The following is a 27,913-nucleotide window of genomic DNA, read 5'->3' on the forward strand; positions in this document are numbered from 1 at the left end:
AGCCCCAGGCATCTATACAGACTAGAAGGAGCAGTCCTTGAGAGCAGCTCTGCAGAGAAGGACCTAGGGGTCCTGATGGATGACAAACTTAACATAAGCCAGCAGTGTGCTCTTGCAGCTCGGAAAGCAAATGGTATCCTGGGCTCCATCATGAGAGGGGTGGCCAGCAGGGACAGGGAGGTGATTGTCCCTCTCTACTCTGCTCTTGTGAGGCCCCATCTGGAGTACTGTGTCCAGGTATGGAGCCCCCGATACAAGAAAGACAGAGAGCTGCTGGAGAGGGTCCAGAGGAGGGCCACGAAGATGATCAGTCGGCTGGAGCACCTCCCCTACAAAGACAGGCTGAGGAAGCTGGGCTTATTCAGCCTGGAGAAGAGAAGGCTGCGGGGTGACCTCATTGCAGCCTTTCAGTACCTGAAGGGAGCCTATAAACAGGAAGGGAGTAAACTCTTTGAAGGGGTAGATAACAGCAGGACAAGGGGGAACAGTTTTAAGTTGAAAGAGGGAAGATTTAGGCTGGATGTTAGGGGGAAGTTCTTTACCAGGAGAGTGGTGAGGTGCTGGAACGGGCTGCCCAGAGAGGTTGTAGATGCCCTGTCCCTGGAGGTGTTCAAGGCCAGGTTGGATGGGGCCCTGGGCAACCTGGTCTAGTAAATGGGGAGGTTGGTGGCCCTGCCCAGCAGGGGGGTTGGAGATTCATGATCCTTGAGGTCCTTTCCAACCCAGGCCATTTTGTGATTCTGTGATCATTTTGTGGTACGAGAGCTGTGCATGGCTGTCCAGAATGTGACTTGTCTTTCATATCACAGTTGCTGCTGGTGAAATGCACCACCCACTGCCTCACTGTGCTCACATCCACTGTTTGGTCTCCATGAATATTTAGCAAGTGTCAGTGAATGTCAGTAGGTGCGATTTTTTTCTTTGTGGAGGAATTCAGTGACATACCTTTTTCTTCAGACACACTTCCCTGTCAGATACTGTTTTGTCAGACTACCTTTCTGTAGCCATCTGTCACACATCAACAAGATTTAACGCAATGTTGTCAGGAAGGTTCAAATTCTACAAGTAGTATACTGCTTACTTCCACCTCTGATGTTTTGGGCCAGGATAATAGAATAGGAGGCGTTACTTGTAGAGCACCTCTCATCAATTAAAAACCTTGACTTAACTAAAGGGCTAAGGAAATGTACTTAGCAGTTTCACAGAAGTGCAGAATTGCCTAGATGGAAAGGACCTTTTGAGATATGTAGTCCAACTCTCCTGTCCAAACAAGGTCAGCTGTACTGGGTTCCCCAGAGCTATGTCCACCTGGTTTTTGAGTATTTCAACAGATGGAAACCTCTGCAACCTCCCTGGACAACCTGTTCCAATGCTTGATGTTCTCACAGCAGAGTATTTTCTTGTGTTATGGTGGGAGGTCATGTGAATTTTTGTCCATTGCCTCTTGTCTTGTCAGTGGATGCTACTGAGGAGGGTCTAAGTCTCTCTCACTCATTCCCTCCCATCAAGTATTTATATTTGTTGGTAAGATTGATTTCCCCAGGAGTTTTCTTTTTCCACTCTGAAGTCTCAGTTTCTACCCTCTCCTGTAGGTGAGATGTTCAGATGTTCCAGTCTATTATCATCTTCATAGAGTAGCTGAGGCTGGCAGGGCCCTCTGGACCCATCTGCTCCAACCCGTGCCCCAAAGCAGGGCCATTCAGAGCAGGCTACCTAAGCATGTGTCCCAGTGGCTTGTGGAGATTTCCAGGAAGGAAACTCCACAGTCTCTCTGGCTTCTCCACCACCTGCTCAACACAAAAGTGCTTCCTGGTGTTCAGAGGAAACCTCCTGTTTGTGCCCATTGTTTCTTGTCCTGGCACTGGCCACCACTGAAGAAAATCTGACTCCCATCTTTACACTTTCCCTTCAGGTATTTATGTGCATTTATTAGATTCCTTTGAGCCTCCTTCTCCAGGCTGAACACTTCCAGCTCTCTCAGCTTCTCTTTATAAGAAAGATATTCCAGTCCCTTGATCATCTTGATGGCCTTTTGATCTCTGTGGCCCTGTGCTGGACCACTCCAAGTAAGTCCATCTGTCTTGTCGTGGGGGGCCTGGAACTGGATGCAGTACTGATACCAATTAACTTACCAATACAGAGTAGATGAGAAGGATCGCTTCTCTTGTCATACTGTTGATGCTCTTCGTAATGCAGTGCAAGACACTGTTGGCCTCCTTTGATACAAGGGTGCCTGCTTACTTAAGCTGATTTAAGTGTATGCTAAATGTTGCAGTAGACAACAGTGACATCTTCTCTCCTGCAGGCTTTTCTTCTGGTCTCAAGGGCCCAGGACTCCTGGAGCTAACTTTATAGGTAAAGACAGAGGCAAAGAAAGCATTGAATACCTCTGTTTTTTGCATGTCACTTGTAACCATTTTCCCTTCCCCATTCAACAATAAGTCTATGTTTTAACTAGTTTTCCTTTTGCTGGTATGTACTTGCAGCATCCTTTTTTCCTGCCCTTCACATCCTTTGCCAGATTCTCCAGGTCAGCCCTGGCTTTCCTAATCGTGTATTTGCAATATTACAATTTGAAAAGAAAGAAATGATTTATTTCTAAACTCTGTGGCCTGATTCAAGACATTACGGCTCAGAATATTTTTGTGGCATGGTTTATTACTATATTCAAATATCCATTGCACTTTTTTTTATTTTGGAGCCCTGGGAAGAAAGCCAGAAGTTGATTAATATAACTTTTTTTTTTTTTTTTAATAAAAAGTTAGTGAAAAGGAGAACAAATGTAAAATATTTCTGACAAAAATTGCATAGTGTAGCAGCTTAGATTTAAATATGAATGTCTATGGAAAAAGATCAGGAGAATTTTTTTTCATTGTAAACAAATTAGGTTAGACAGATAGCAAAGGAAACAAGTAAAAGCACTAAAACTTTTTTATGGGAGTTAATCTACATACATTGCTATTTATTAATGGCAAAGTTAGAGGAGTTTCTCTACTTGAGCCATTTTCTTTAAGGGACTAATTTGATAAGCTTTGTTAGTCTGAATATCCAGCATATCAAGCTTTAGAACAACTTGGTAAATGAATACGTATAAATCACTTGTATCAGTGTATCTGAGAAAGGTCAAATTTTGGTCAGAGCCTGTGTTATTAATATGTATAATCACTTTGCCAATGAAAACATACACTGAAGAGTAACTGACTATATCAAGATGTTCACGTAAACTTAGAAATTAACTCACTTTTCTTTCCTGAAGAAGATGGGACGTAGTCAGTAATTGTACCTCTCAGCCATGTTGCTTGCTGTTTACAGTGTTCAAATGCTTTTGCCCTTCTAGTTTCTTAAAAGGAGAAGCTTACAGAAAAAGCAGGACTTTTGGCACAGGGATCTGTCTCTAAGCAGTGTCTTGATTGTTTTAATGTTAGGCATTACAGTATTTGACCAAAAAGCCCCAACAGATTCATGTGAGTTAATTGAGGTATGTGAGTTGGATGCCTACTTTTGTGTGAGATTGGTGTGGAAAATATTTTAATATTGCATTCTGAAAGACCCTTAAGAAGCGCTCACTTTCCCCACTAGGAGCTATGCTTGCAACAACATTTGAGGGTAAGGATTGGAATTAAAATTAAGTGGAATGACCCTTTGACAAACTGATTTCTTGCAGGTTGCTGAAAATTTAGAAGCAATGTTTCAGGTGGAAAGACTCTGAGAACACAGTCCAAAATTATTTGCTAATGCCATAAAAAGTTATGTGTATACAGAATGCCTCACTAGAGATATGGAAAATATGAGTTAAGAAAGACCTAAAGAGAAGCATTGCTTGTCAGATGTAAGAGATGTACTGGCCTAGAACATTGGATTAAATGGTCTTCCCAAATGTTGGAAACTGTTAAGACAAATTATCTTGGTTACAGAAACCCCTATTACATCTAAACAGAGGGATTTCATCCATCATTTTGCACCTCTCTTACAGGCTGTTCAAGAGATAATAGAAATATGTTAGTTCTCAAGCCCTTTCTGGTTTACAGGTCCCGTGAAGGATAATGGATACACAATATAACATGAATTATGTTAGAAGGTCTTTGAACAGAGGATTGGAGTGGTTGATGTGTTAACTTAGGCAGTTTCAAATATGCTTTTTAGAGATGTATTTTATGTATCATAACTACTTTTATCATGAACTTTATTACATTGAGATATGAGAATAGAGAGAGACATTTTGGCATAACAGTTGACAATAAATAAGTAACTAAGAAATAAATGTGTCCAATATGTCAGAATGAGGGTGTTTTCCCAACTTGAATTTTTGATTTTCTTGTTTTCTCTTGATGTGCAGTCTACATGCTGAAGACATTATAGCAGATTCATTTAATAAATTATAAATAATTACTGTATTCTGCTTCCCTTAGCCATTTAGTTAACTCATTAATGAGACTGGAAGTCATCTGGACTGTCTTCGTTTCTTAGTTTTGGGAGCATACTGCCTTTCAAGTTCAGGCATCATAGGTATGGAACGCAATCAATAAACAAGTAATTTGATGGGATCAGCTTCACCCTACAGCGTAACTTGTGTAGCAGCTGTGATCAAGATGTCATTAAGATTCTTTTGAGTCTCATTCAGTTATTGCATGCAAGTATAAATAAGGCAAGTTGGATATTAAAACTTTTTTTTCTTTAAAATTAGGGGTCATCCAAAAAATGGAAAATAATTCTGACTCTAGACTGCACTGTATTCTTCCTTTGTACTATTCCAGAGAGAGTATGCTCAATTTACGCTATTTATTATTTTAGTCTTCTTTTAAAAAATATAAGATAATCTCCAGTTGCTACACTTCAGAAGAGTGGTATTTTCACTTTTCAAAGACTTACTTGTGACAAATCAGTGTGAAAATATGGGTATTGGATTTGTCTTAAGAGTTTAGAGTCACTAATAGTAGTAAGCACTAATTAATATTGATTTTCTTTCTAAAGATTCACTGTCTAAAATGATCTGCACTTGTGGGCTACATTTTTAATTGCTGGTTACAGTGTGAGTAGCAATGCTGTATTTATGGTTACGTTAATTGCCAGATCCTGGTAGTAGATCAGATGCTGAATGAGTGTATTCATTGTGATCTATACTTGTGTCCTGTTACATAAGAATTTCTACCTTGTACTGCTTAATGTCAGCCTGATGGAGCTGATCTGTTCTTGGAGCATAATGCATTGGTCATGTGGTCATGAATGGTTCATATGTGCCATAGGTAATTTAATAACACCTAAATACGTGAGTTGTTCTGAAAGTGACTTATAAGAAGAATAAGAATAAGAATTCTTATAAGAAGAATAAGAAACTTCTTATTTATTTCCACAGAAATTACATCAGATAAAAAGAGCACAATAATGTTATTTGATAGAGCAAATTCTTGGCTAAAGAACGCTAATGGTGCTGACTATGCTGAAAAATAGCTGTGCATTTTTTCCAGCAAAGAATAAGAGCCTGCATGCTTGTAGAAAGTCTGTACCAGCACAGATTACCCACTGTAGCTCTTGCCACTGCTGTAATGCATCAGCCACCACCTCACTATGCCCACATCCACTGTTCGGTCTTCATAAATGTTCAGTAAGCATCCATGAATGGCAGCGGGTACCATTTTTTCTGCATGAAGGAATTCAGTGACACACCTTTGCTTCAGATGCACTTCCATGTCAGACACTGTTTTGTCATACTGCCCCTCTGCTGCCATCTGTTGCATGGCAACAACATGTAACGAGATATTGATAGGAACATTGCTATACCACTAACATCTGCCTCTGACATCATGGGATAATAAAAAAGGAGGCATTAATTTTGGAGCAGCCCTCATGTGTTCCTCTGTATTCCTCCATATATTCCTCTGTTTCATCTATCCAGAAGTAGATTGCACCAGCCTGCTCTCTGTTTCCTTTGGCACCCCTGTTCTTATATGTGGGATTGCTGAAGAATTTGGTCTAATCAGTCCCGATTACAGTTCTGCATAGTTCCTCCTAGCTTCGTTTTCTCTTCACTTTTGGTGACCTGAGGACTAGTGTTTCTGCATCCCACCTACAGCAGAGAGAATATGCTCTTTGTTATCCTCATGCATAATAGGTGTGAGCAGTAAGTAAAAATCAAAACTGAGCTTGAGCATACTTAATTAGTCTGTGGGGATAATGTACCTGCACTTGTTGGAACAAACTACTTGGAACATGTGGTGCAGTATAACATGTGCATCATGGACTGACTATGTAGAGATTTTAGCTTTGAAATGCTAAAGTGTTTTCTTGGGAAGTATGTACTTCCCACCTTCCACCATATCTTGAAGCTGGATTCTGGTATTCTGGTCAAAGTGAAAACCTAAAGAAAACCTAATAGTATTAATAATAGAAAAGCATAACTGTGACAAAAAGGTTTCCCAATTTTTTCAAGTCTTTGCTATAAAGAATAGGAATTCTCAGTATTTTAAGCAAACAGCTGTAAGGTTTTTGTTTCTTTGTTTTTCTTAATATAGTTGAACAAACCAGCTTCCTCTTTGATGTTGTGCTTAGGAACAGAATGATCGTTCTGTGAGAAAATGTTCAAAATTCTTGGTTTTATACAGCTTAAGGATCAGGACTGGACTCTACTACATAAAATGCTATTTGTTATTGGCTAATGTGTGGGGGTGACTGGTTTGTTTACCTGAATAGGCAGCCATTGTAGCAGAGCATAGATGGCTGCTGTGAAAGTAATACCTCCTATTTTATTATGGTGGCCCACGATGTCAGAGGCAGATGTTGGTGGTATGGCAGAAGAACTCCCAACCAGTATCATGTTACATTTTGTTGCTGCGTGACAGATGGCAGCAGAGGGGCAGTCTGACCAAATGATGTCTGACATGGATGTGCATGTGAAGCAAGGGCATGTAATTTAATTCCTCCATGCTGAAAAAAAATTGCATCCATTGATATTAGTTGACTTTTGCTGAATGTTTATGGAGACCAAACAATGGATGTCAGTGCAGCGAGGCAGTGGGTGGTGCATTTCAGCAGTGGCAGCAGCATTGTGAAAGACAAGCCACATTCTGGACAGCCATGCACAGCTCTCACACCATGAATTGAAGTGTGTCTTGGTCAGCTCATCTGTGCTAATCAGCTAATAGCAGTGACTATGTTGAAAAATACTGTTGTGCAATTTGTGTTTGTTGTAGTTTCCATGGAAATAAATAGGAGGCATTACTTGCAGAGCAATCCACACAAAATCTGGAAGACATACTCCTTAGAGGTCAGATGATGTGCTACTTTGTATTCAGACTGCAGCATTTTTCTTAAATGAAGGAACTCTGTTGATATGGAACTGCCTCTTTCTAAATGTTGGACTGTTGTAAATAGTTAGTGATAGTAAAATGAAAGATAGTGTAATTTTTCAGGAGTCCAGGGTCATTTGTGGGTGAAGAGTTTAGACATAGGTAAGCCAGATGTTGTCTCCTTTTTGGTATTCTGGAAGTCCTGATCAGTAAACCAAGTTTCTTATCCAAACAGCTCTGATTGAACGTATCCAGCCCTACTACAGCTTTATTTCCCAATGTTTCTCTTGTTTTATGACTGCTCTCAAAGCTACAGATTGTGTTCTCACTCATAAGTTGGCTTTGCTGGTGAGCATAATCTTAGAACTAGTTTAAATATAATGTATTTTGGCAGTTCTGTTGTTCATTTTTGTTTAAGCTTTTGAAAAGTGGCTGGTTCAAATAAACCATGTACAGATCATGGGGAAGTGGCAATTTGTTGCTCTCTGCATGATCTGTGCTGCTCAACTAAGAAACTCACTGTTTATTTCTGGACAGGAGAGGGCACTGTTGAAAAGGACAACATTATTTTCAAATCAAATCACTTTTTTCTTAATGCCTGTGAAGGCAATATGTTTGGAAAGACATTGAATTTTGTATGTTTCCTTGAATGATGAAAGCTTCTTCTCTTAGGTTCTCGACCCCTATTCCCCTGCTGTGTTCGTTTATTATTTTTGATGGAACTATGTGTGTTTTTCTCTTGTACAGGTTTTTCTGAAGTTAGTGTTCCTTAGATTTTTGTCTCCTCTTCATACCTTCTCTTCTAGAAAGCTAAGTAATGTGTTATATCATAAGCAGTTTGCTCTGTGTGTTGCTTGTGACGTTACCCAATCTCTTTCAATATTTTCTGTTTTCTCCCATTTCTTAAAGCATGAACATGACACTTAATTTTCTGCCTTTTAAAGAATTTTTACTCCTGCAGGCAGGAAAAGAGCATTCTGCTGTATTTATGTGTGAGATTGAAGGCACAGTGATCTATTATGCAGAAATATTTATACCTCAACAAAAAGGAAGTAAAAAAAACAAACAAACAAACAAAAGGAGTCGTTACTTTTATTAAAATTTTATTATTGTAACTGATCATACTTATTCAGACTCTGTAGTCTATACCCTGAAGAACTTAGTCTTAACTCTGATTTTACATTTGTAAATGAAAAATTTACAGATTTAGATTAGTACTTTGTAAAGTATTAAACTTTACTAAACTGTTAATTGTATTTGTTAGTAAATAGTTGTGTTATAAACAGACAAAAATTAAGTGGAAATAATGGAAAAAAGTAGAGGTATTGTGTATCATCTGACTTTCAGATGAGTAAATCTGGAATAGTTATATATGTGCCTTTTAAATGTGTATACTTAAAGGGCGTAAGACCAATTAAGGAACACATTTCTTCAAATTTAAGTATCTCTTATACATCTTGAGTGATTCTAATTAATCTGAGAAGCAAAATGGTTTTTACCCACCTACTTAAAAGATAGTAATAACTCAAAATAACCAGCATTTGGTACTTTCCAGTACATCTGTTTTGTACTAATGATTAGTAGCTGCTTCTTATGAGAAGATAAAATGTTATAATTTTGATGCACATCCTACTTGGACTCCAGTATTTTCATAACAGAATAAAAAAAAAAAAACAAAAAACAATCACAGCATGTTTTGCTGGGCAAAGGCTAGTCAAAGCGGGAATAATTTGAGAGAATTAGATGATAAAATAAGCTGGGAACTGCAAAAAAGAAAAGAAAAACAAAAAAAAAAGAGGATTGGTATCATGGTTTCCGTCAATAAAATAGATTTTCAACAGACCTATTGTTTTCTAATAGTAGAAGATGCTGCACTCAGAATGCTATGTCAAAGGAGGCATTGTCAGAACAAACTGCGTGTCTTGCTTCTAGCAGTTCTTGATGTGGTTTGAGAATGAAAAGGCAGGTCTGGAAAACTGTGAACATTATACCTCTCTTAAATAAACAAAAATATCAGATTTGCAATCTGAGAAGTATGAACTCACTGGCAGCACTGACAATGATTGAACAAAGCATTTGGAGGGAGGAAAAAATATGCAACATCTACCTGAGCTTGACTTGATAAAAATAGATTGTTCCAGTACTGAAAAGAAAATCAAGGCTCTCAAATGTTACTTTTTTATATTATGCATTTGGAAGATGGATGGAATAAAGACTTGATCTGTCATTTTTTTTTTGATAGCTTGAAGTTGTCTGAGTGAGCTGTTACGTTAGTGAGCAGGGTCTAGGGATAAAATAGTCCATGAGAACACTTTTTTAAGGAGTGGAGTAGCACACTGGATTCATAGGGACCAGTAATTATTGGGATTATATAATTACAATCTATAATATTGGACAGAAACCTTTGTGGCATTTATTAAAACTGTACTAAAGTCCTTGATACTCCCATAATATTTTCATGGACAGGCTAAGGTAATGCAATTTAGAACAAATAATAAAATTGGTTCAAAAGTTGTCAGAAACAATTTTATATTTTACACTATATAAACAATAGCTATTTGTATTTCACCACTGAAATGGAAGGTGGTGGTTCAGAACTGACATTGCTGCATATTTTGTTTTGATCCAAGTGGGTGATGGAATAACATGAAGATGACCCCAAAATCCTCACTTGGTTAAGGGCTATGGCTTGTTACTGTGGTTTTAGATTGTTAGGGGCAGGAGGATTCTGGAACTGATTTACAGGTAGAAGACATTTTCTCTTTACACCATTTAAACTCCTTTAAAATACTTTCTGGGAGTGTGGCTATCTCAGAGAAGAGTCACGCAGAGCTGTCCTCAAAAGCTCTGCCCGTTTTTTCCTCCCACAGCCAGAGATTTAAATCACTGCCAGCAGTCTCTCTGTCAGCAGACTCCCCTGGACAGTTGTGTGATGAAGCCCTGGCATTAGAGCTGCAGTTTAATTGCCTGAGAGTTCCATGCAGCTCAGAAGGTCCAGAAAGTAGAAAGGGAGCACAGGTGTATGATACAGCAGGATAACAATTAGAAATTACCCTAACCAATTTGTCTGCACAGAGAAAATACAAGGGTAGAATTAAATGTTGAAGCAAGGTCACTGTGTTGTGCTTTATCAGAAATAATTAAGTCCTTTTAAGATACTGTGGGGAACAGTGGGTGAGAGAGGGGTTCTCAGAAGATTTGGATGTAATGGTGAGGAATAATTAAATTTGAACACGAGTCCATGATGTTGTATTGGAAGACTGGCATACTGAATTATATTAAAACAAACATGGTCCGAAGACTGCTCTACTCCACACTGATGTACTCTCAGTTGAAATGCTGTCTGCTTTTGGTTGCCATATTTCAGAAGTGATATGAACAAGTGAAGGAAGTTGAGAGAATAACTATGGGTGAGAAACATTGTTTAGGACAGGTAGTTCAGAACTTCTCCCTCCTCCCCCACCCCCTTTTTTTTTTAATGATACTATTATCAGATAAAAGCTGCTGTGGCCATTTAACTCTCTGATCCTAAGTCATTCCGTAAATTTTCATATGGTGGTACTTATATGAAGATTCTGATGGAATGTGAAAGCAACAACAAAGATCTTTACCTAACGTGTAGAAATAGCTAACATTTTGCTTTTTGCTAACATTTTGCTAACGTTCATTTCAAAGAATGAATATTAAGAAAAAATATGAAAATTTTTCATACGTAGTAAGTAAAATAAGAATTTATACATGGATGTCAGCAGATTGCATTGTCTCTAGTTTTGAGAGAGAATTAATTTGAAATAGAAGAGCAGTGGATGAAATAATAGATGGTGCAGTATTAGCCTTTTTCTTACTCAAGACTGTTAAATAAAGGAATCATCTGAAGCTGGAAGACTGGATATTTAAAAATAGTTGTGCATTGCAGAGAAAGTTTGCCTTTTTGTACTCTGCAGAATTTGATGCCTTATGTTCTTGAGAGCAAGACAGTAGCAGACTTAAAATTGATGTATATAAATATACAGATGAGAACAGGCAGAGTTATGTTTCAGAGTGTTTGAACAAGCTGGGAAACTTCTGACCTCTTTAAATACCAAACTACATGGTGTCAGTTGTTTGTTGTACACTTCAGGACTGAGACATGAAATAAACTTAATCATAAAATTTAATAATGATCTTGTTTTTGGGAGGTTATCTCACAGTGTTTCCTTGCAGATTTTACAAACTGAAAGAATTTAGTTGAAGACATCAGTGCTTTTTGGCTCTGTGCTAATATGCTTGCTTGTAAACTACACGTTTACACAGATTAAGAACTGACTCCTTTTGCAGTAAAGAACCAGCTTCATGGCATGCAGCAGAAGCTTTTAAGAGGTTACTGTACTTCCCACATATCATTATTCTGATATCTAAGGTGATCATCAGTATATAATCAAATGTTCTGATGTATTTAAGACTATATTCAATCTACATGTGAATTTCTGCAAAGTTTGGGAGTAGAGCATTAATTTGTAAGGTACAAGAGTTAAATAATGTAGAGCCATAATCTCAGAAAAAAAAAACCATGAAGAAGTTAAACAAAACGTTATGCTCGCAAGTATGTTTGTAATTAAGACCCTATGATGCTATGAAGTGGGGCAGTTTTTTGAAGCTATAATTCCTTATTTCTTGTATTCACCAGATGAATAGAATAGCTAAAAAGTCTGATGGGACAATTTTAATCTGTATTTGCATTATACTATGTTTGCAAGCAGAATTTTGTAATGTTTGGGGAAATTTTAAAACAAAACTGACTCTTCCACATGATGTGAATCTAAGATTTTTTTTCTGGACATCTAAACAGATCTGTGCCTTGTTCTGAAAAATCTTTGGTCATATAAGATGTCAGTGGTAATATTACATGGTATGTAGTTCCCTAAAAGAACAACTTTGGTCTGTTTATGTAATTTTATTCTTTTGTAAAGAGAGAACTTTTGAAGTCAGTCATAATACATTTAAATAACTCAGCAGTGTTATGTAGAAAAAGCTGAGCTATCTGTAAAGCAATGTGGTGAATGGCCCTGGAGTGCTGTGCTGATTCAGGCTGCAGTGCTTTTGTGGCCTGCCCGCCTCAGCCATTTGTTGTGTAGGAGCAGTATGTGCCATCAGGGGACTCTCTGTACTTATTTAGGGCTAAAAGATTTGTGGAAATGTAAAACTCAAGGAAAGATTCTATAAAGAGATGACAATTCATTAAAGGAATGTGGTACTATGACTGAGGTGTCTGAAAATTGCCACTTTGTATTTAGTGACTATCATGTTCTAAGGACATGCATAATTTTGATAATAAATGTTAAGACAGTGATGTGCCTCTGGTTCCCCACTTGTTCCAGTAAGTCACCTGTGATGTCCCCAGGCCTCCTTTTGCTTGGCGCAAGCTCCATTCTGGAAGTCTGCTTTGGCAGGGTTGGCACTTTATGGCAAGCATTTCTTCCCAGAATACTTCATATATGCAGTATAAGCTACAGTCCTGACCACATCAAACTTCGATTTTGTAAATATGTGTATTTATAAAATAAACAAATATTTTATAGTAGGAATGGAAGTAGAAGATCTAGCAGTTGACTGTTTTATTTGAAAATGTGGTCTGAGGCCCACTGGGAGCTCTTCATTTATTTTCCCAACCCGTAGTCTTAATTACTATCCTACTAAAGCACAGCTATGTGTGCAGGTTCTTTAGGAGATTTCATCTTGTGAAGACCATCTACATCCCATCTTTTCTTACTGTCCATTTTATATCAAGGCAGTCCTTTTACAAACCAGTTTTTACCTCTTCTCCTTTAATGGACGCTAATAAAAGACGTTATACGACTGTGTTAGGGACAGTAGTTTTTTCTATATTGGGTATGTTGTTTTTACTTAAAATGGAGTTATTTTTAGATTTCTTTTATTTATTTATTTTAATTAGAAGCAAAAGTTGTTCTGAGAAAGTCTGTGAAACAATGACCTGTTAATTGTAGACTTATAAAAGGATGACAAACAGTAGGATTATTTTGAATTGTTTCATTGTGAAATATATTTTAATACTTCTTGTTTAAAGGTCATTTGTTTCAGAAGTCCAGTTAGTAGGATTTGTAAAGTTGTTCAAAGTCCTCAGGATTTTTATTGTTTTTTTCACATTCACATTGTAATTTAGATGAAAGTGTCTGCTTAAATTAAGTGGAAACTTTTACAAGTTTTCTATGTGCATTATCCCTAAGCAGTTGATTTTGGGAGTTCCATATACTTCACCTTTCAATTTTGTTGTGCTCTGAAGATGAACTGTGTAAAAAAAAAAATTAAAACTATATCTTCCTGTTCAGGAAGTCTGTCAGCTGCAAACTGTTGGAAGCTGGGAGAGTACTCAAGAAAAATATTAGATAGGATTATCCTGTTCATATTGGCATCTGTTTTTGTCCATTTCTGGAAACAGAATGTGTAGCTAGCTGGGCCTTGAGTCTGATCTAGTGCATTTGTTCTCATGTTCCTGTGCTATTCTGTGCTTTTTGGACACCAGCTAAACTTTTACACCCATCAGCACAGCTCAGATGGCACAAGGACAGATTTTCTGTGTTCCTGTACCTCTGGAGCATTATTGATTGAACTGTTGCCCAAATACCAGTGGCAGGGCTAAATAACCCCCTTAGAAACACCTTTAAAACGAAGTTTCCAGAAGGTTGAGTAAAACGTGAACACACAAGTCTGGTAGCTCTTAATTGGAGGAAAAGTAAAAGGGGCTTGACTTTTCACAGAACTATAGAATAGCCTGAGTTGGAAGGGACCCACAAGGATCATTGAGGTCAACTCCTGGCTCCTCAGAGGACAATCCAAACTGGAGTCTTAAGTTTTTCTAGTGGTGAGGGCAACAATGCTTTTCAGCCTGTTATACACAAAACTTGTGCACTCAATTCAGGAGTGATTGAAATGTACCACAAAGGTACTTTTTCTTAGGGTGTTTCAGAATAACAGCAAACTTGAATGATGTCACCTTGCACAGGACTGATGTAACTACGTTAGTTGGAAGGATGGAGGACCAAAAGATAATTTTCCTATTTAAATTCTTGTCATTGGATTTATGTTTTTCTCTGGGATCCCAATGTGCTAGTTTTGCAAGCAGCAAACAGACATATTCAAAGTGGGGAGGCTTCTGTAAAATTCAGCTGGTTGTCAAACTTCTTGGAACTGAGCACAGGACTGTTTCCTATACAACAGGCTTCTGTCAGCACAGCTGTGCTGCTCAGGAATGGGAAGAGGTGTGAACACTGACCTGTGTAGCTGTTTTGACAGAAACCATTAGCAAGTATGCTATTATATTGACAAAACTTTTTTCTTTCACTGATATGCTCAGAAGTGCATTTCCATAAGTAGTTTTACATTCTAGTTTATAGTGTAATTTGGCCCAGAAAGCTGTATATGCACAAGCATTGCTTTGCCAGTATACGATGTACTTCTATCTCTGGAGTAATAAAGGGCTCTGGCAAAGACAGAGACTGAACTTCCAAAATCTATCAGTAATCCAAACTAATATGCAAAGGGTGGAAATGGAAAGGAGATATATTGAAATAAAACAACATTCTGAGAAACTAATGGAAGCTGACAGGCTCCCTTCTCTGCTGGTGAGATTGACATCCTTGTGTGGTTCAGCTCTGATACGCACCACCAAGAAGGAGGTCATCATAGCTGAGGGACTCTATCCCTTTGGGCTTGTGCTGCTTCTGTCGCTAGTAGACCAGCAGCAGGTAGGGTGCATGGTTTTTTGTTCTGAGATTTAGCTAGCCTTTTGCACTTGTGTTAAAAAACCTAGCAGTGCTGTTCTTTCCACTGCTGTTTCTCTGGTCACGCACAACCTGAACGTCCAAAATATTGTGAATTTAGGCATAAGGAACAGTTTCAACTGAGTGCAATTCTGAAATGCTCTTGTGTTCCTGTTCCTTGTTCAGTATGAGAAGCATATACGAAGTTTAATGAACAAGTCATAATTCTTCCTTGCTTTAAGTATTGACTTTCAACTGTGCACAGAAATAATAGCTTTCTTACGACTTCACATTTATAGCTTGTTCTTTCGTCTACATGTAACCACCCTAAAATTGGCAGTATTTTGTATAATATCTGAAACTTCAGGTTTTGGATTCTGTCCTAATGAAGAATACCATAGAAGACTGCCTGTGAGTTGTAAGATTTGACACTGGGTTAGTTTACAGTGAATGAAACCAGATTAGGCACTGAAATCCTGGGTATGAACAACATAGCAACACAGTACAATTGTGAAGACGCTTACTGATGGTTTAATGTTTATTTTTCAGTAGCTATTATACTTGGACTGGTGCCTAGCTAAGTTAACAGAAATAAAGCTGGAAGATTTTAGGCATCTTCATAAGCCATGTAGTAAGCTTTTGTAAAGCAGTGTTTGTTGTGCTTGAGTTCTAATAATCTGACAAGAAGACCCAAGAAAAGATCACCAAACATTTTATTTGTTATTCCTGAACTTTTCTTGTCTGGTTTCCTAAGGAATTTGTTCCAGGAGACTCTTGTCTTGTAAGCCTCTCTTCTGCTTTGTTACTGTATTAATCTTTTTTTCCTTTTTTCTTTTTTTTTTTTCCCATGTATGAGAGTCTTTTTATATGACGATTGAAGCTTGTTTGTTTGTTTGTTTAACTGATTAAAATGTTGAGGCTTTGAGATTTCACCAGAGAAACAGATCACATTGTCTTTGTTGTGTCACTTCACTTTGTTTTCTGTGGATGTTATTAGATTGGTAGGAAGACTGTAAGTAGCTGATTTTGACCTGAAATGTTTCCTAGTATGCACATGGTCTTCATTACTTCTGTTTTTAAAATCCTGTGATAAAATAAATCCCTTTGCCAGTAGCTGAAAAAGAAAACTGTTTCAGGTGTAGAAGACACAAGTAGTTGAAAAATAGCCTGTATTTTGTCATCTACAGAAACCAAAATGGTGGCAATATCTGGCAGTTTTCCACGTACTTGAACATTAAAAGCATTCTGTATTCCAGTGTTTATGTCAGAGTTGGCTGAAACCCACTGATCTGCAAGTTGTCTTGTGGAGAAAACTTTGTCATTGTAAGTTGTAGACCTTATTGCAAAGTAAGGTTCTACTGAGAACAGGACTGTGCAAAACAGTCCTCTCGTGAGTAGATGTTCCTGTAAAGAGAACAGAATAATCTGTTTTTGACAAATAGAACAAGAAGTAATTGTTTAAACATAAACAAAAAAAGACTTCATTTAAACACTAAGAAAAGCTTTCTTGTAGATAGGATGGCCATCTTGCACTGGAGTAGAGTCCTTATGGATACTATACAGTCAGAATACAGGTACATTGCAGTTATGTCTTGCAGTGAGTCCTGACCATCATTTCAAGAGGAGAATGCAAAATCTGTAACCTCTTTTAATAGAATACATCTTTGAAAAGAATTATATGGAGCTGTGAATACCAGATACTTTCTCATATAAAGCCGTATTCTTTGTATGATTATATGGGCTTTCAGGTATCAAAGAACAGACCAGAAAGGTTGTTAAAGATTGCTTAGTTCCAGCTCTCCTGCCATGAACAAGGACACCTTCCAGCTGACCCAGTTGCCCAAGGCCCCATCCAACCTAGCCTCGAAAACTTCCAGGGATAGGGCATCCGCACCTTCTCTGGGCAAGCTGTTCCGCCCTCATAATGAACAATTTCCTCCTAACAGCTAACCTAAATCTACCTTTTTTTCAGTTTAAAACTGTTCCCCCTTGTTCTGTCACTACTCTCCCTGAAGAAGAGTTACTCCTCATCTGTTCTGTAGACCTTCTTTAAATACTGAAAATATGTGTCTGCTTAGAGTATATGATGTATGACTGTCAGATTTTTATTTCTGTCTAGAGTCTCAAATTAACGTTTTTGCAGTTTCGAAAAAATTTGGAAGATGATGTCCCAGAATTGTTAAGAGTATTTTGTTCAGGTGTTCAGACGCTTCTTTCTCTGGTATCCTGTTACAGGTTGCACCTTCCTTATTTTGAAGGCATTTCTTATCTATGAGATATGAGTCAGAGACTTTGATTAGATGTTAACTGTCTTAAGAAAAGCTTTTTAGATGGGAAAAAATGGATGTAGAATATCCATTGTCCACTGCAAATACTTATTTTATAAAGAGAAAGATTCTTTTCTCGTATGACCATTCCTAAGGAACAAATTGAAATAATCTGTTAGTAGAAAAATATTCAAGTTAGGCAATAAATAGTGAGTCTTCAAATTAATCAGTTTTTAAGTTTAGCTGTTTTAAGTAACCAGATGCATTTATTGTTTTACCACCCTGAATGATAAGTTCCCGTCAATGATTAGCGACTATTATTTTCAACGATGCATAGTATAATCAGGGAATCTGCTAATGTTAAAAATATTCAAGGTCATTTTCATATGTATTTCCAAGAGACCTCTTATCGCAAGTTTTCTTTTTATTCACATAGGCTCTAATATACTTGTAAAATACTGCACCATTTTGCTTCCATCTGATCTACCACAGCAGTTTCAATTAAACTTTAAGTTAGGAATTACAGCTACACCGTGTCAAATAAAAAATTAATATTATATCAGGACTCTAAATTAAGCTCATTTTACTGTTTGTGATGTCAGAAATCAGAGTTAGGTACTCATTCTTTGAGCTAAGTGAGGATTGAACTTGTGTTTATATGCATAATATGTGTATAAACCAGAGAGCTATGGTCAAGCTCTAAAAATAAAAAATCAGTGAAGTTATTGGGTTGGAAAGAGAGCCTGGAATTTAAAAAATATATTTTATTCCATATGACTTAATCTTCAGGAATTAAATCTCTAGGAGTTACATTTCAGAGATTTGTTTTGGACATTCTGAGCTTTAGACATGCTTTCCCAGCTTCAACTTGTAGTAATTAAGGTCCCTTGAAGGACTATATAATATATCTTAAGGGAGAGTTCATGGTTATTGTACACATACATGTGTGTCCAGAGATGGATGCAAAGAACCACTCAGTCCAGATTGGTTTCTTCCAACTGGACTTGGCTACACAGATTTGTTTGTCAACAATACTATATGTATGCAGTCACAACGAGTGATGGTCTGTTGAGTTTTTAACCACTTTAGAAAGAATGTTGGTTACTTCAGGTGAAAAATAAATGTATAAATATGTAGTTACTTTAAAATTCTCTCAGTCACAGGATAATAATCCTGCAGGTGAGGCAGCACAGAAGTCTGCCTGGGCAGCTCTCCTCAGTATTTAGCTAGTTATTATGTTATTAGTTATTATATGGGAGAGTATTACAACCTGAATGGGTTTAAGGGAATGCCTGTGCTATACTGCTTATAGTGGCTGGCCTCAGTATTTTAAAATGAGCTTTTACAATGTAAGTATTTGGACTCATAAGATCCACTGTACTAAGCAGGGTACAAGGAGTGATTCCTTACCTTTACAGGCATGTAGCTAGGAATATTTGTATTAACAGCAACGCGGAATTTTAGTCCTGCCTGAGGTTCCTTACAGGGAGTGAGAGGGAGTTTGAATACTTAATCCAAGTGTATTCTGAGAGCTTAAGCTTTGAACTGAACTTGATTTTAGAACATGGCCACCGAGTTTCACTTGATTCCTCAGGTCATCTATAATAGCACCTCCACTTAGATTGGGAACCAATTACTGCCTTGAAATCCTTAATGTGATAAGTTTTAGCTGATGTTGCTTAAAAATAAAATAAAAATGATAGGACCACTCTTTTGATGCTTGCAGTTTGGGTTATAGAGACAACTGCTCTTTCATGGCTTGTTTGGCATGTTGAAGAGCAAGAAAACATGTCCCAGGAACTTCCAGACCTGGTTACAAGTCTACTGAAAACCAGACTTGCATTGTTTGAGATGGCCTGTGGCTGTGTCTCAGAAATGTGGTTGGTGTTTCTAGAGGAGTTGAGTGAGGTTTGGTACTCAGATCACATGAAAATTGAATGGAGTTGGACAACTGGCAGAGGTTACTGTTTGTCCCCTTCTAGTCTTTCAGTAGCTAAATACTGGTGGAAAGTTATGATTGAATTTAATCATTTTATTTTATCTTTGCCTTCCAATTTATAACACATGATATTGTTTAATACTGGTTTGAATGCTTAAATCATCATGTGTAAAAGCAATAAAGTAATTGATATACTGTATGACTTCACAGTCATCAGTGGAAAAATGAAATGTATTTATCATATTGTTGGTGAGATTTTATGTGTGCTGACTAAAGTTTATGTTTTACTTCTTTCATCTCTCCTGAGAGCTTGCTCTGACTTCAACTTCTTCATATCAGTCCTGATCTCCCATACGCTTGCCTACCCAGGAAGTTTTACTTCCTTTCCTTCTGACCAACACATGGCAAGCATTTTCCAAGTTGTACTGGTTTTGCAAACTTCTTTGGCAGCTCTGACATTGCAAAGTTTCATATAATACGTCTGTTAGATTTTGGCTTTTCTCATTATAGAGAATTGCTTGTGTTCTTCTCCTTGTTTCATTAATCTTTATTAAGTAAAGCTGTAAGCTGTCTTTAATTGAATGTTTTCTTTTGGCAATAGAACAACTCAAAAGGTGTTTCTCATTAATTTGTTATTCAGCAGGGATAGCCATCTATCTGGATTGAATTTGTGACAGTGTTTAGTCCCTATTTGTAGAAATGCCTATGTTGAACATATTTTTCTGTGTTTTGCTCAGAATATCCTATACACACTGACTTTATAATGTCATTTGTCATGTGGGAATTGAGCTACAGGGAATTTGTCTGTGTTGACAGCGTGTCTCCGTGTTGTTTTTTTCTCTCCTTTTAGTACAATGTGTTTTGTATTTTGTCCTATAAAATTTTATCATTCTATCAAATCATGAAGAAGTGCAGAAGTGACGGCTTTTGGTTTTCTCTAGCATGTGATCTGAATATTTTGCACAAAGATCATCATGAGAAATGCTGACTTTTATTTTTATGACACAGGATGATAGTGTATTCAGTCTTTCCTGTAGAAGCTAATTACCAGGCCATCAGTAGCTTGAAAGCAAATGGTGCTAAAGAAATGAGAGTGATAGTTTCAGGTGTTGCACTAATGCTATATTTTTCTTCCTTCCCAGTTCTTTGCTGTTAATCATGCTTACTATTATTATTATTATTATTATTATTATTATTTTCTTTGTTGCTTTTTTGGAAGGTGCAAACTGTGGATCCTAGGGAAACTGTTAAATTTCATCAAATACAAATCAAGTGTACAACAGTCTGAGGAATAAAGAAGTACTTTCAACCCTTCTAAAAAACCAACATAGATCAAAAGTTACCTGCCTAAAAATATTGTTTCTAAGGTGAATGTTGTTTAAGCGGAGATATTGCAACACACTGATGTCTGTTTGTCCCAGATGTTTGCATGTGGCTCCTAGTCAGAATGAACTGTTTTTATACACGTTAGGAATTTCTGTCATCATATCATCAGTAGCCCCTAAGTAAGCAAACTGGAGTGTCCAAATGCATGTTCAGTATGCGACTTGGAATAGCGTATGATCTACAAACACATGGAAGTTTGTCTGGGACAAAGTTGTTTATTTGGTTTGCCTGCTTTCTTAAAATTTATGAAGAATGACTGCCATAAATGTAGCTAAAAATCCCACTGTCATCTGGCAAGAATGAAATAAAACTATGTTGTAGATTACATGGTATTATAAAGCTCAACCTGGAAAGACACATTAGTCTGTTTTTCTGACAGAGCTTTTTTTGGAAACAGTTTTTGCTAGCATTTTTAAATTTAATGTGACATTTTTGAGCATCTGGCATTTGGCTGCTTCACTAATAACACTTTTGTGCAGCCTAACAGCTTTTACCGTTGTTGCATTTTTCCTAATCTTCAGCCTGACCTTTCTCACTTCATAATATTTATTTCTGTCCCAGAACAGAATTATTTAGTGCAGATTCCATAGCAAAGTGTGTCTTGTGTGATAAATATATTCTAACAATTTTGATTGTACTTAAGTGGATAAACTAGCAGTCATTTGTTATGACATGTAAAAATTTGGGAAAAAAATAACCCTGTATGATGCCTGTAAATATTATCATTTTTCCTGTGGTATGTTTCAAAGCTTGAGTGCCCTCACATGGCACTCGCACACTAATCACAGAAATGATTACCTTCATGATGTCAGAGGTGGCTTCTGTTTCATATTAATTGGCTCCATTTCATTAGGGCAGGAATGTGTCTCCAACTTCTAATAAATGGCAAAGTTTTATTTCCCAATGAAGAGTGTCTTTATTTTGCTAGGTCTCTCTGATCTTTCTCGTTATAAATACTCAGTCCTCCCATTTGTCAGCAATTGCTGTGATGTCCTAACAGTGCTGTAATTTAATCAGATAGTAGCAACAGCCTCACCTCTGTCTCTAACTGAAATGGATATATATTGCCAATGTTTATGGGAAGCTTACTTGCTGAGAACTCACTTTACCAAATAAATCTTCAACGAATTGCAATTACTGTCTCACATAGTTACTTCTTCTGTAAGCCCTCAACTTGTGATGAGGGTTTTAGTTTTAGTAATTTAGTGTTTATTTTGATACATTTTGATTGTCTTTCAGTTTTACTATGTAAATGTTTTTAGGCATCTTGAGCTTTCTGTTGTTGCTCTACATTGACAATTTGCCCTTCAAGAAACTGCAGGCATTTTAAAACAGATGTGACCTGCGTTATTAATCCACATTAGCTGCTTTTCCATCTCATGCGTTATTCTGCAACTTCAATTGTCGTATGCTCCAATATATGTGGGAGGGGATGTATCCTTTGTCGTGTTACACGTCTTGTTTTAAATATTCATACAATATATGTTGCGTTGCATACTAGCAAAAAGAGATTCAGGCAATCTTAGTTAAAAATATTCTCTCTAATATTTCAACTGCAAATTTGTCTTTAGCCACATGGAAAGTTCTGAATAAATGGGGATGCTAAGTGTAGCCTTCAAAGTCACTGCTCCATTATTTTCTGATATGTCGCGAGGAAGACAGGATTGCTTGCAGAAAGCTATGGCATTCGCTTTGGACGTGCCTATCACAAGGGCCCTTGTTTTCTCTAAGGTGATGCAAGGTAGACAGCTCAATTTGTTCTTTATTCTTGGGTCACTTTCTGTTTGTTTTAAGGAAGCCTTTGTCACGCAGAAGAGAGACTTAGCTGAAGGATCAGGACAGATTCAGGAAGATGTAGGTGTAAGTGAATTTACTCAGTAAGCAGTCCTTTAGAGAACATTTAGAGTCTGTGTTTCTGGTCATTTTATAACATACGTGTCCAACCTGCTGGTTCTATGTTTTTGTTGCCCTCTTATGTCTTAATAATAAATAAATAAATATATAAAGTTTTGTTACTTATATGCATTAACTAGGTTATATATTATTTTATGTGCAGCCCAAGACAGTTTTCTTCTTCACTCAATGTGGCCCAGGCAAGCTAAAAGGTTGGGCACCCGTGCACAGTGACAGTTCTTAGGAGAAACCTGGAGGTCTGATTAGGTGTTACTGTGTCCCACAGTCAGCTCACCTGTTGAACTGATGAGTATTTTGCAGCAGGGTAAAGCAGTTGTGAGATCTAGGTAAATGAAGCTGTGGCAGGTCTCAGATCAATATTATAGAATAGGGATTTGAGGGGGCAAGGGTACAATTTCCTCTGTTTATTTTTTTTTCCCTTTAATTTCCAGTTTCCATTTTACAGGAATCAAAAACCTTAAATATTTTCTCAAACTCAGACAATGGAGATATGTATATTATGAAGCCAAGTATTCATGCATTCCCTTCTCCAACTGAAATTATTTTGGAAATTTTCAATTAAGATCTAACTAAAATTCTCTGATACTACAATTCACTAGAAGGCAGTTCAGAGCAAGAGCATAATCAGCTGTGTTGTTTTCTCTTCAGAGACTGCCTCTCTGAAGCCTCTTCTGTCTGTAATTACTGGTTAAAGTTGATAAGGCCTGAACTATGTTATTCTAAGCTGGAACCTATTTTTAGGCTTAACTGTGTTTGGTTGCAAATTTGTGCCTATGCACAGTGAATTCAAATGTGAACACAGCTTTTTTGGACAACTAGATACTTCAGGTGATATTTAAATATATATATTTTTAAATATAAATATACATATATGTGTATTATGGTGAGATCTGTCCACCAGACTAATGATTTTCTGAATGTAAATATGCTCTCTTTTGTATAATCAACAAATATACAGAGTGATGTGGTCAGATTGGTATCCACAGATCATACAGCTAGAAAGATTATCACGTTGGAAAGGGATAATTGGAAATAAATGAATATGCTCACCCATGTCCTAGGCTTGGAGAAAAAACTCCAAGAGAAGCAATCTCCAGAAAGAGATCCTTCCTCAGTGGCAGTCAGCCCTAAAATGGGGTCTAAGAGAGGTGGAGCCAGGCTCCAACCCTTCCTGTCACACAGGTGAATTACCTTCACCTGCACTCCTGTGGCTGACTCGGTGATTGCTTCAGGTGATCAATCCAAGGTTCAGGCTGTGATTCAACAGCTCCCATACACTTTCAAGCCTTCTCTTTTTGTATTCCTAGTTATTTCTAAAACATCTGCACAGGGTTCCTCCATTGACCTGTGTCATTTACTCACTAATGTTCAGCTTTTGTGGTTTTTTTTTTTTTTTGTCCAGATAATAAGATCTTTCATTTTTAGAAATAGTTAATTGTCACTTAACTTTTATAGTTAGATGGCTTCTTTTTCTCCCAGACAGTTAACAGGCTCTGTGCCACACCATCTACAATAGATTTTTGCCTCTACGCTAGCTTCATCAGTTCAGACTTTAAATCAAAACCAGAGTTATGTATCTTTCCTTTTTAATTCTTTGTGACTTTTGAAAACCAATTAGACACTCCTTTAGGACCTGTAAATTAACCAGAGAGGCATCAAATAATTCCTGTCTTGAAATCAGGCTGTTGTCATGTGTGGAAAAGGACTTAAAATCAACATTTCTAAAATGCTGCTAGAAAAATGTGTGAAATTTTGCCTGTCACCTTTCCTCAATTTAGTGTTTAAAGGATGGATGTTTGTCATTACCAGAAGAGCATTGCAAAAAAACATAATTGTTTTTGTCTATGTACTAAATGTTTAATTTTCAGATGTTTTCTGTTTATGAAAACATTTGTGTGAGCAGACGTGCTGAGATGACTTTTCTTTGTTAATAACTCAGACCAGTGCATAATTTCGCACTGACTTCAATATGCTTTTCACTACTTAATTAAAGTTGTTATGAGTATTTATTATTATTATTATTATTATTGAGCAAGATTTTGTTTTTGAAGTGGACCCACACATATTTAAATGATTTTAATGCTCCATTTCATCTCAGTGAGATAACGATGAGCCATTCAGAGCATTTTTGTGTGGACCCAATATTTTATTTGCAAGTCGAGTTATGCTTGAAAATCAACACACTTTTTTTTTTTTTTTTTTTTAGCTGTGTTGATATGAGAGGAAAGGCCACTAATTGCTCTTTAGGATCTTCTAGTCAGCCATTGTCAGAGAAACAATTTTTAATAACACTGGATAAACTAGTAGTTTTGTCTTCTCATTTGTGATTAAAGTCAGTGTGCTGTAGATTTGAATATAAGAAAAGTGTGAATCCTTTCTTCTTAGATACTTGTTTTGTGTCTTTGTTGATAAAGTCCTTGTGCTGGCTTTAGTATCCTGGTGTTCCTTGTAACACTGAGCATAGAAACTGGGCTCCTCCTTGGCTCCCAGATGTCCTAGAAAAATGTCCTAGCAGGTAATTAGGTATTCTGTTGCACAATGATGGAAATCAATATATTTGTGGGATATTGTTTTGCTTGGTATGAATTAATGAGTAGTAATTGGAGTAACAAAGTACGTCAACTGCAGTTCAGAAGTGATCATTAATATCTTGCAGTGTATTTTAGCAGCTGCTTATGAATTTTGTACTAAATAACACTGATCCAAATGGAGGAATTGAAGGTGGTTACCTTTACGTGTAACAATTTTTAATTTTGTGCTGCAACCAATAAACCCAATCTTGACTGTCACATCTACCAAGCAGGCTACCAGAGTGTTATTTAGGGAGAAAAAATAAAAGGAATTTGGGAGACTGAGAGATTTTTTTCTTGTACTTGATGATCTATCTGTCTATCTGTATGTTTAGTTTAATGCTGTCCTCACAGATCGGAGTGATACAGAAACTTTGTATTACAAGTGCCAGTCATAAGAGTCGTGTCTGTAACAGCTCCTAACTGTTTGCTCCTTTAATTAGGGTATTTCTGCTAGAGATTTCTGAAAAGAGAAAAGAAAGCATGAGAATAACTTTTGAATTTGCTACCTCTTTAAGGAGTAGAAACTTAAATCTCTGACTTATAAGGGCTTGATGGTTTCTATTAGAGTTCAAATACTTTTTAGAATCATAGAATCACCAAGGTAGGAAAAGACCTTCAAGATCATCCAGTCCAACCATCCACCTACTACCAGTATTTCCCCACTAAACCAGGTACCTTAATACATCTAAATGTTTTTTTGAAGACCTCCACCCGTGGTAATTCAACCACTTCCCTGGGTAGCCCATTCCAGCACTTAACCACTCTTTCAGAGAAGAAGTTTTTCCTAATGCCCAACGTAAACCTCCCCTGGTGCAACTTGAGGCCATTCCCTCTATTCCTATCACTATTTATGTGGGAGATGAGACTGACCACAGCCTTGCCACAGTCTCCCTTCAGGTAGTTGTGGAGAGCGATAAAGTCTTCCTTGAGCCTTTTTGTCTCCAGACTAAACAATCTCAGTTCCCTCAGCCATTTCTCCAACAGTTTGTGCTCCAGACTCCTTACCAGCTTTGTTGCTCTTCTCTGGACGTGCTCCCGGACCTCAGTGTCTTTCTTGTACAGAGGAACCCAAAACTGAACACAGTACTTGAGGTGTGGCCTCAGCAGAGCTGATTGCAGGGGGACAATTACCTCCCTGCTTCTGCTGGCAATGCTATTTCTGATGCAAACCAGGATGCCATTGGCCTTTTTGGCTACCTGGACACACTGCTGGCTCATGTCCAGCCAAGCATTGACCAATACTCCCAGGTCTGTTTCCTCTAAACAGTCTTCCAGCCACGCTGCTCCAAGCCTGCAGGGTTGCCCGTGGTTGTTGTGGCCAAAGTGCAGGACCCAGCACTTGGTCATGTTGAACTTCGTCCTATTGGCCTCAGCTCAGCAATCCAGCCTATCCAGATCTCTCAGAAGGGTCCTCCTACTCCCAGACAGACACTTCCTCCCAGCTCAGTGTCATAACAGGACAGGCCCCAGTACCAATGCCTTGGGAATACACCACCCGTGACCGGTCACTAGCTGGATTTAACTCCATTCACCACCTCTCTCTGGGCCTGGTCCTCCAGCCAATTCTTTACCCAACAAGGATTATACCTGTCCAAACCACAGGCTGCTAGCTTCTCCAGGAGAAGCTTCCCTGTTGGCTCTCATGTTGGTGGTGTTTACTAGTTCTGTGAAAGAAAGAGCAAAAGGAAATTAGCCTTGGCTGTTTGCATTATACAGGCACAGCAGTAGAGTAACGGTCTCTAATTTCAGCCTTAAATTGTTTGACTGTATTGTGATTGACAGGTGATAATACCTGTCAGGGAGGTTGAACTGAATTCTGTATTTGGTAACCTCTTCAGTTGATCCAGGAAGACCTCAATGAAAATTTCATAGTGTTTTTTGGAAGAACATGATGAAGTAAAGTGGAGATACCAAATCTGTCCAGAATTAAGATCAAATGCATCACCAGCCTGCACAGGATAGAAACAGACACTTAACACTGTGCCAGGAATAAGTAAAATAGCGTTAATTGGTTTTACAGTCTGGACAACTTGTGAACAGAAATGAGAAATATTTGTTCCTTTTTATTCTGAAGTAGTAAGAAGTGTTTTTTGCACTGGTCCTTGGTTGAATTACTATTTGCACTCTTTCTGTTTTAGGTTATGGACAGACTGGTCCAATGGTTCAGAGAGGTGGATATGACTCCATTGCAGCTGCCATTTCTGGTCTCACACATATCACAGGGCACGAGGTACAGTGCTCAACTTTTAAATTTAGTAGAATCTGTGACATACTCCATGTACTAATCACATTGTGGTGTTAGCTAGCTTTTGTTAACACCTCTGCTATGTATGCCCTCCACAGTCCAACAAGAGGCCTTATCTCTGTGAAATTAATAAGACAGCAGTACTTTTGCCCATGAGGTTTCTCATTCCAGCCTTAAAAACTAAGTCAGTGCCTGAGAAACAGAAAATGATGACAGCACAATGAAAAGAAAAATGGCATCCTAAATTTCCAGTGAATAAATTGTCAATACTTAAGCTAATCCGTGTGACTTTCACAGTCACTTCAGTAACTTTAATAGGCAGATTAACTGCTGGATAATGAAACCACACCTTTTTTGAAAGCCTCACCTGTGCTTTGATATAGCAGATGCATGAGAGCTTTAAAAATTTAAATTGTGAAACCATCCAGATAACTTTTAACTTTTCAATCACCCTGCCTGAAAATTTGCAGACATACTATTAGTGGCTCTGGAAAAGCTTTGTGTGCTGCTATTCCCACTAGTATCCAAGATTGTTGGATGATACAGCAG

The 27,913-nt window shown here is 37.6% G+C and overlaps 1 protein-coding gene across 15 annotated transcripts in view; it reads left to right on the top strand.

The window, feature by feature from the left end:
• The window catches only part of SUGCT (succinyl-CoA:glutarate-CoA transferase), a 429,352-nt gene that overhangs the window by 15,450 nt on the left and 385,989 nt on the right, over nt 1–27,913 (top strand). For all 15 annotated transcript variants that reach the window (XM_040689369.2, XM_040689382.2, XM_046936920.1 and 12 more), the window contains exon 7: nt 27,258–27,349. In XM_040689369.2, coding sequence (XP_040545303.1) covers nt 27,258–27,349 — 92 coding nt within the window. The remainder of the gene's footprint in view (nt 1–27,257; nt 27,350–27,913) is intronic.

Source organism: Gallus gallus, chromosome 2 (genome assembly GCF_016699485.2).
Source record: "Gallus gallus isolate bGalGal1 chromosome 2, bGalGal1.mat.broiler.GRCg7b, whole genome shotgun sequence".
NCBI classification, from domain to species: domain Eukaryota; kingdom Metazoa; phylum Chordata; class Aves; order Galliformes; family Phasianidae; genus Gallus; species Gallus gallus.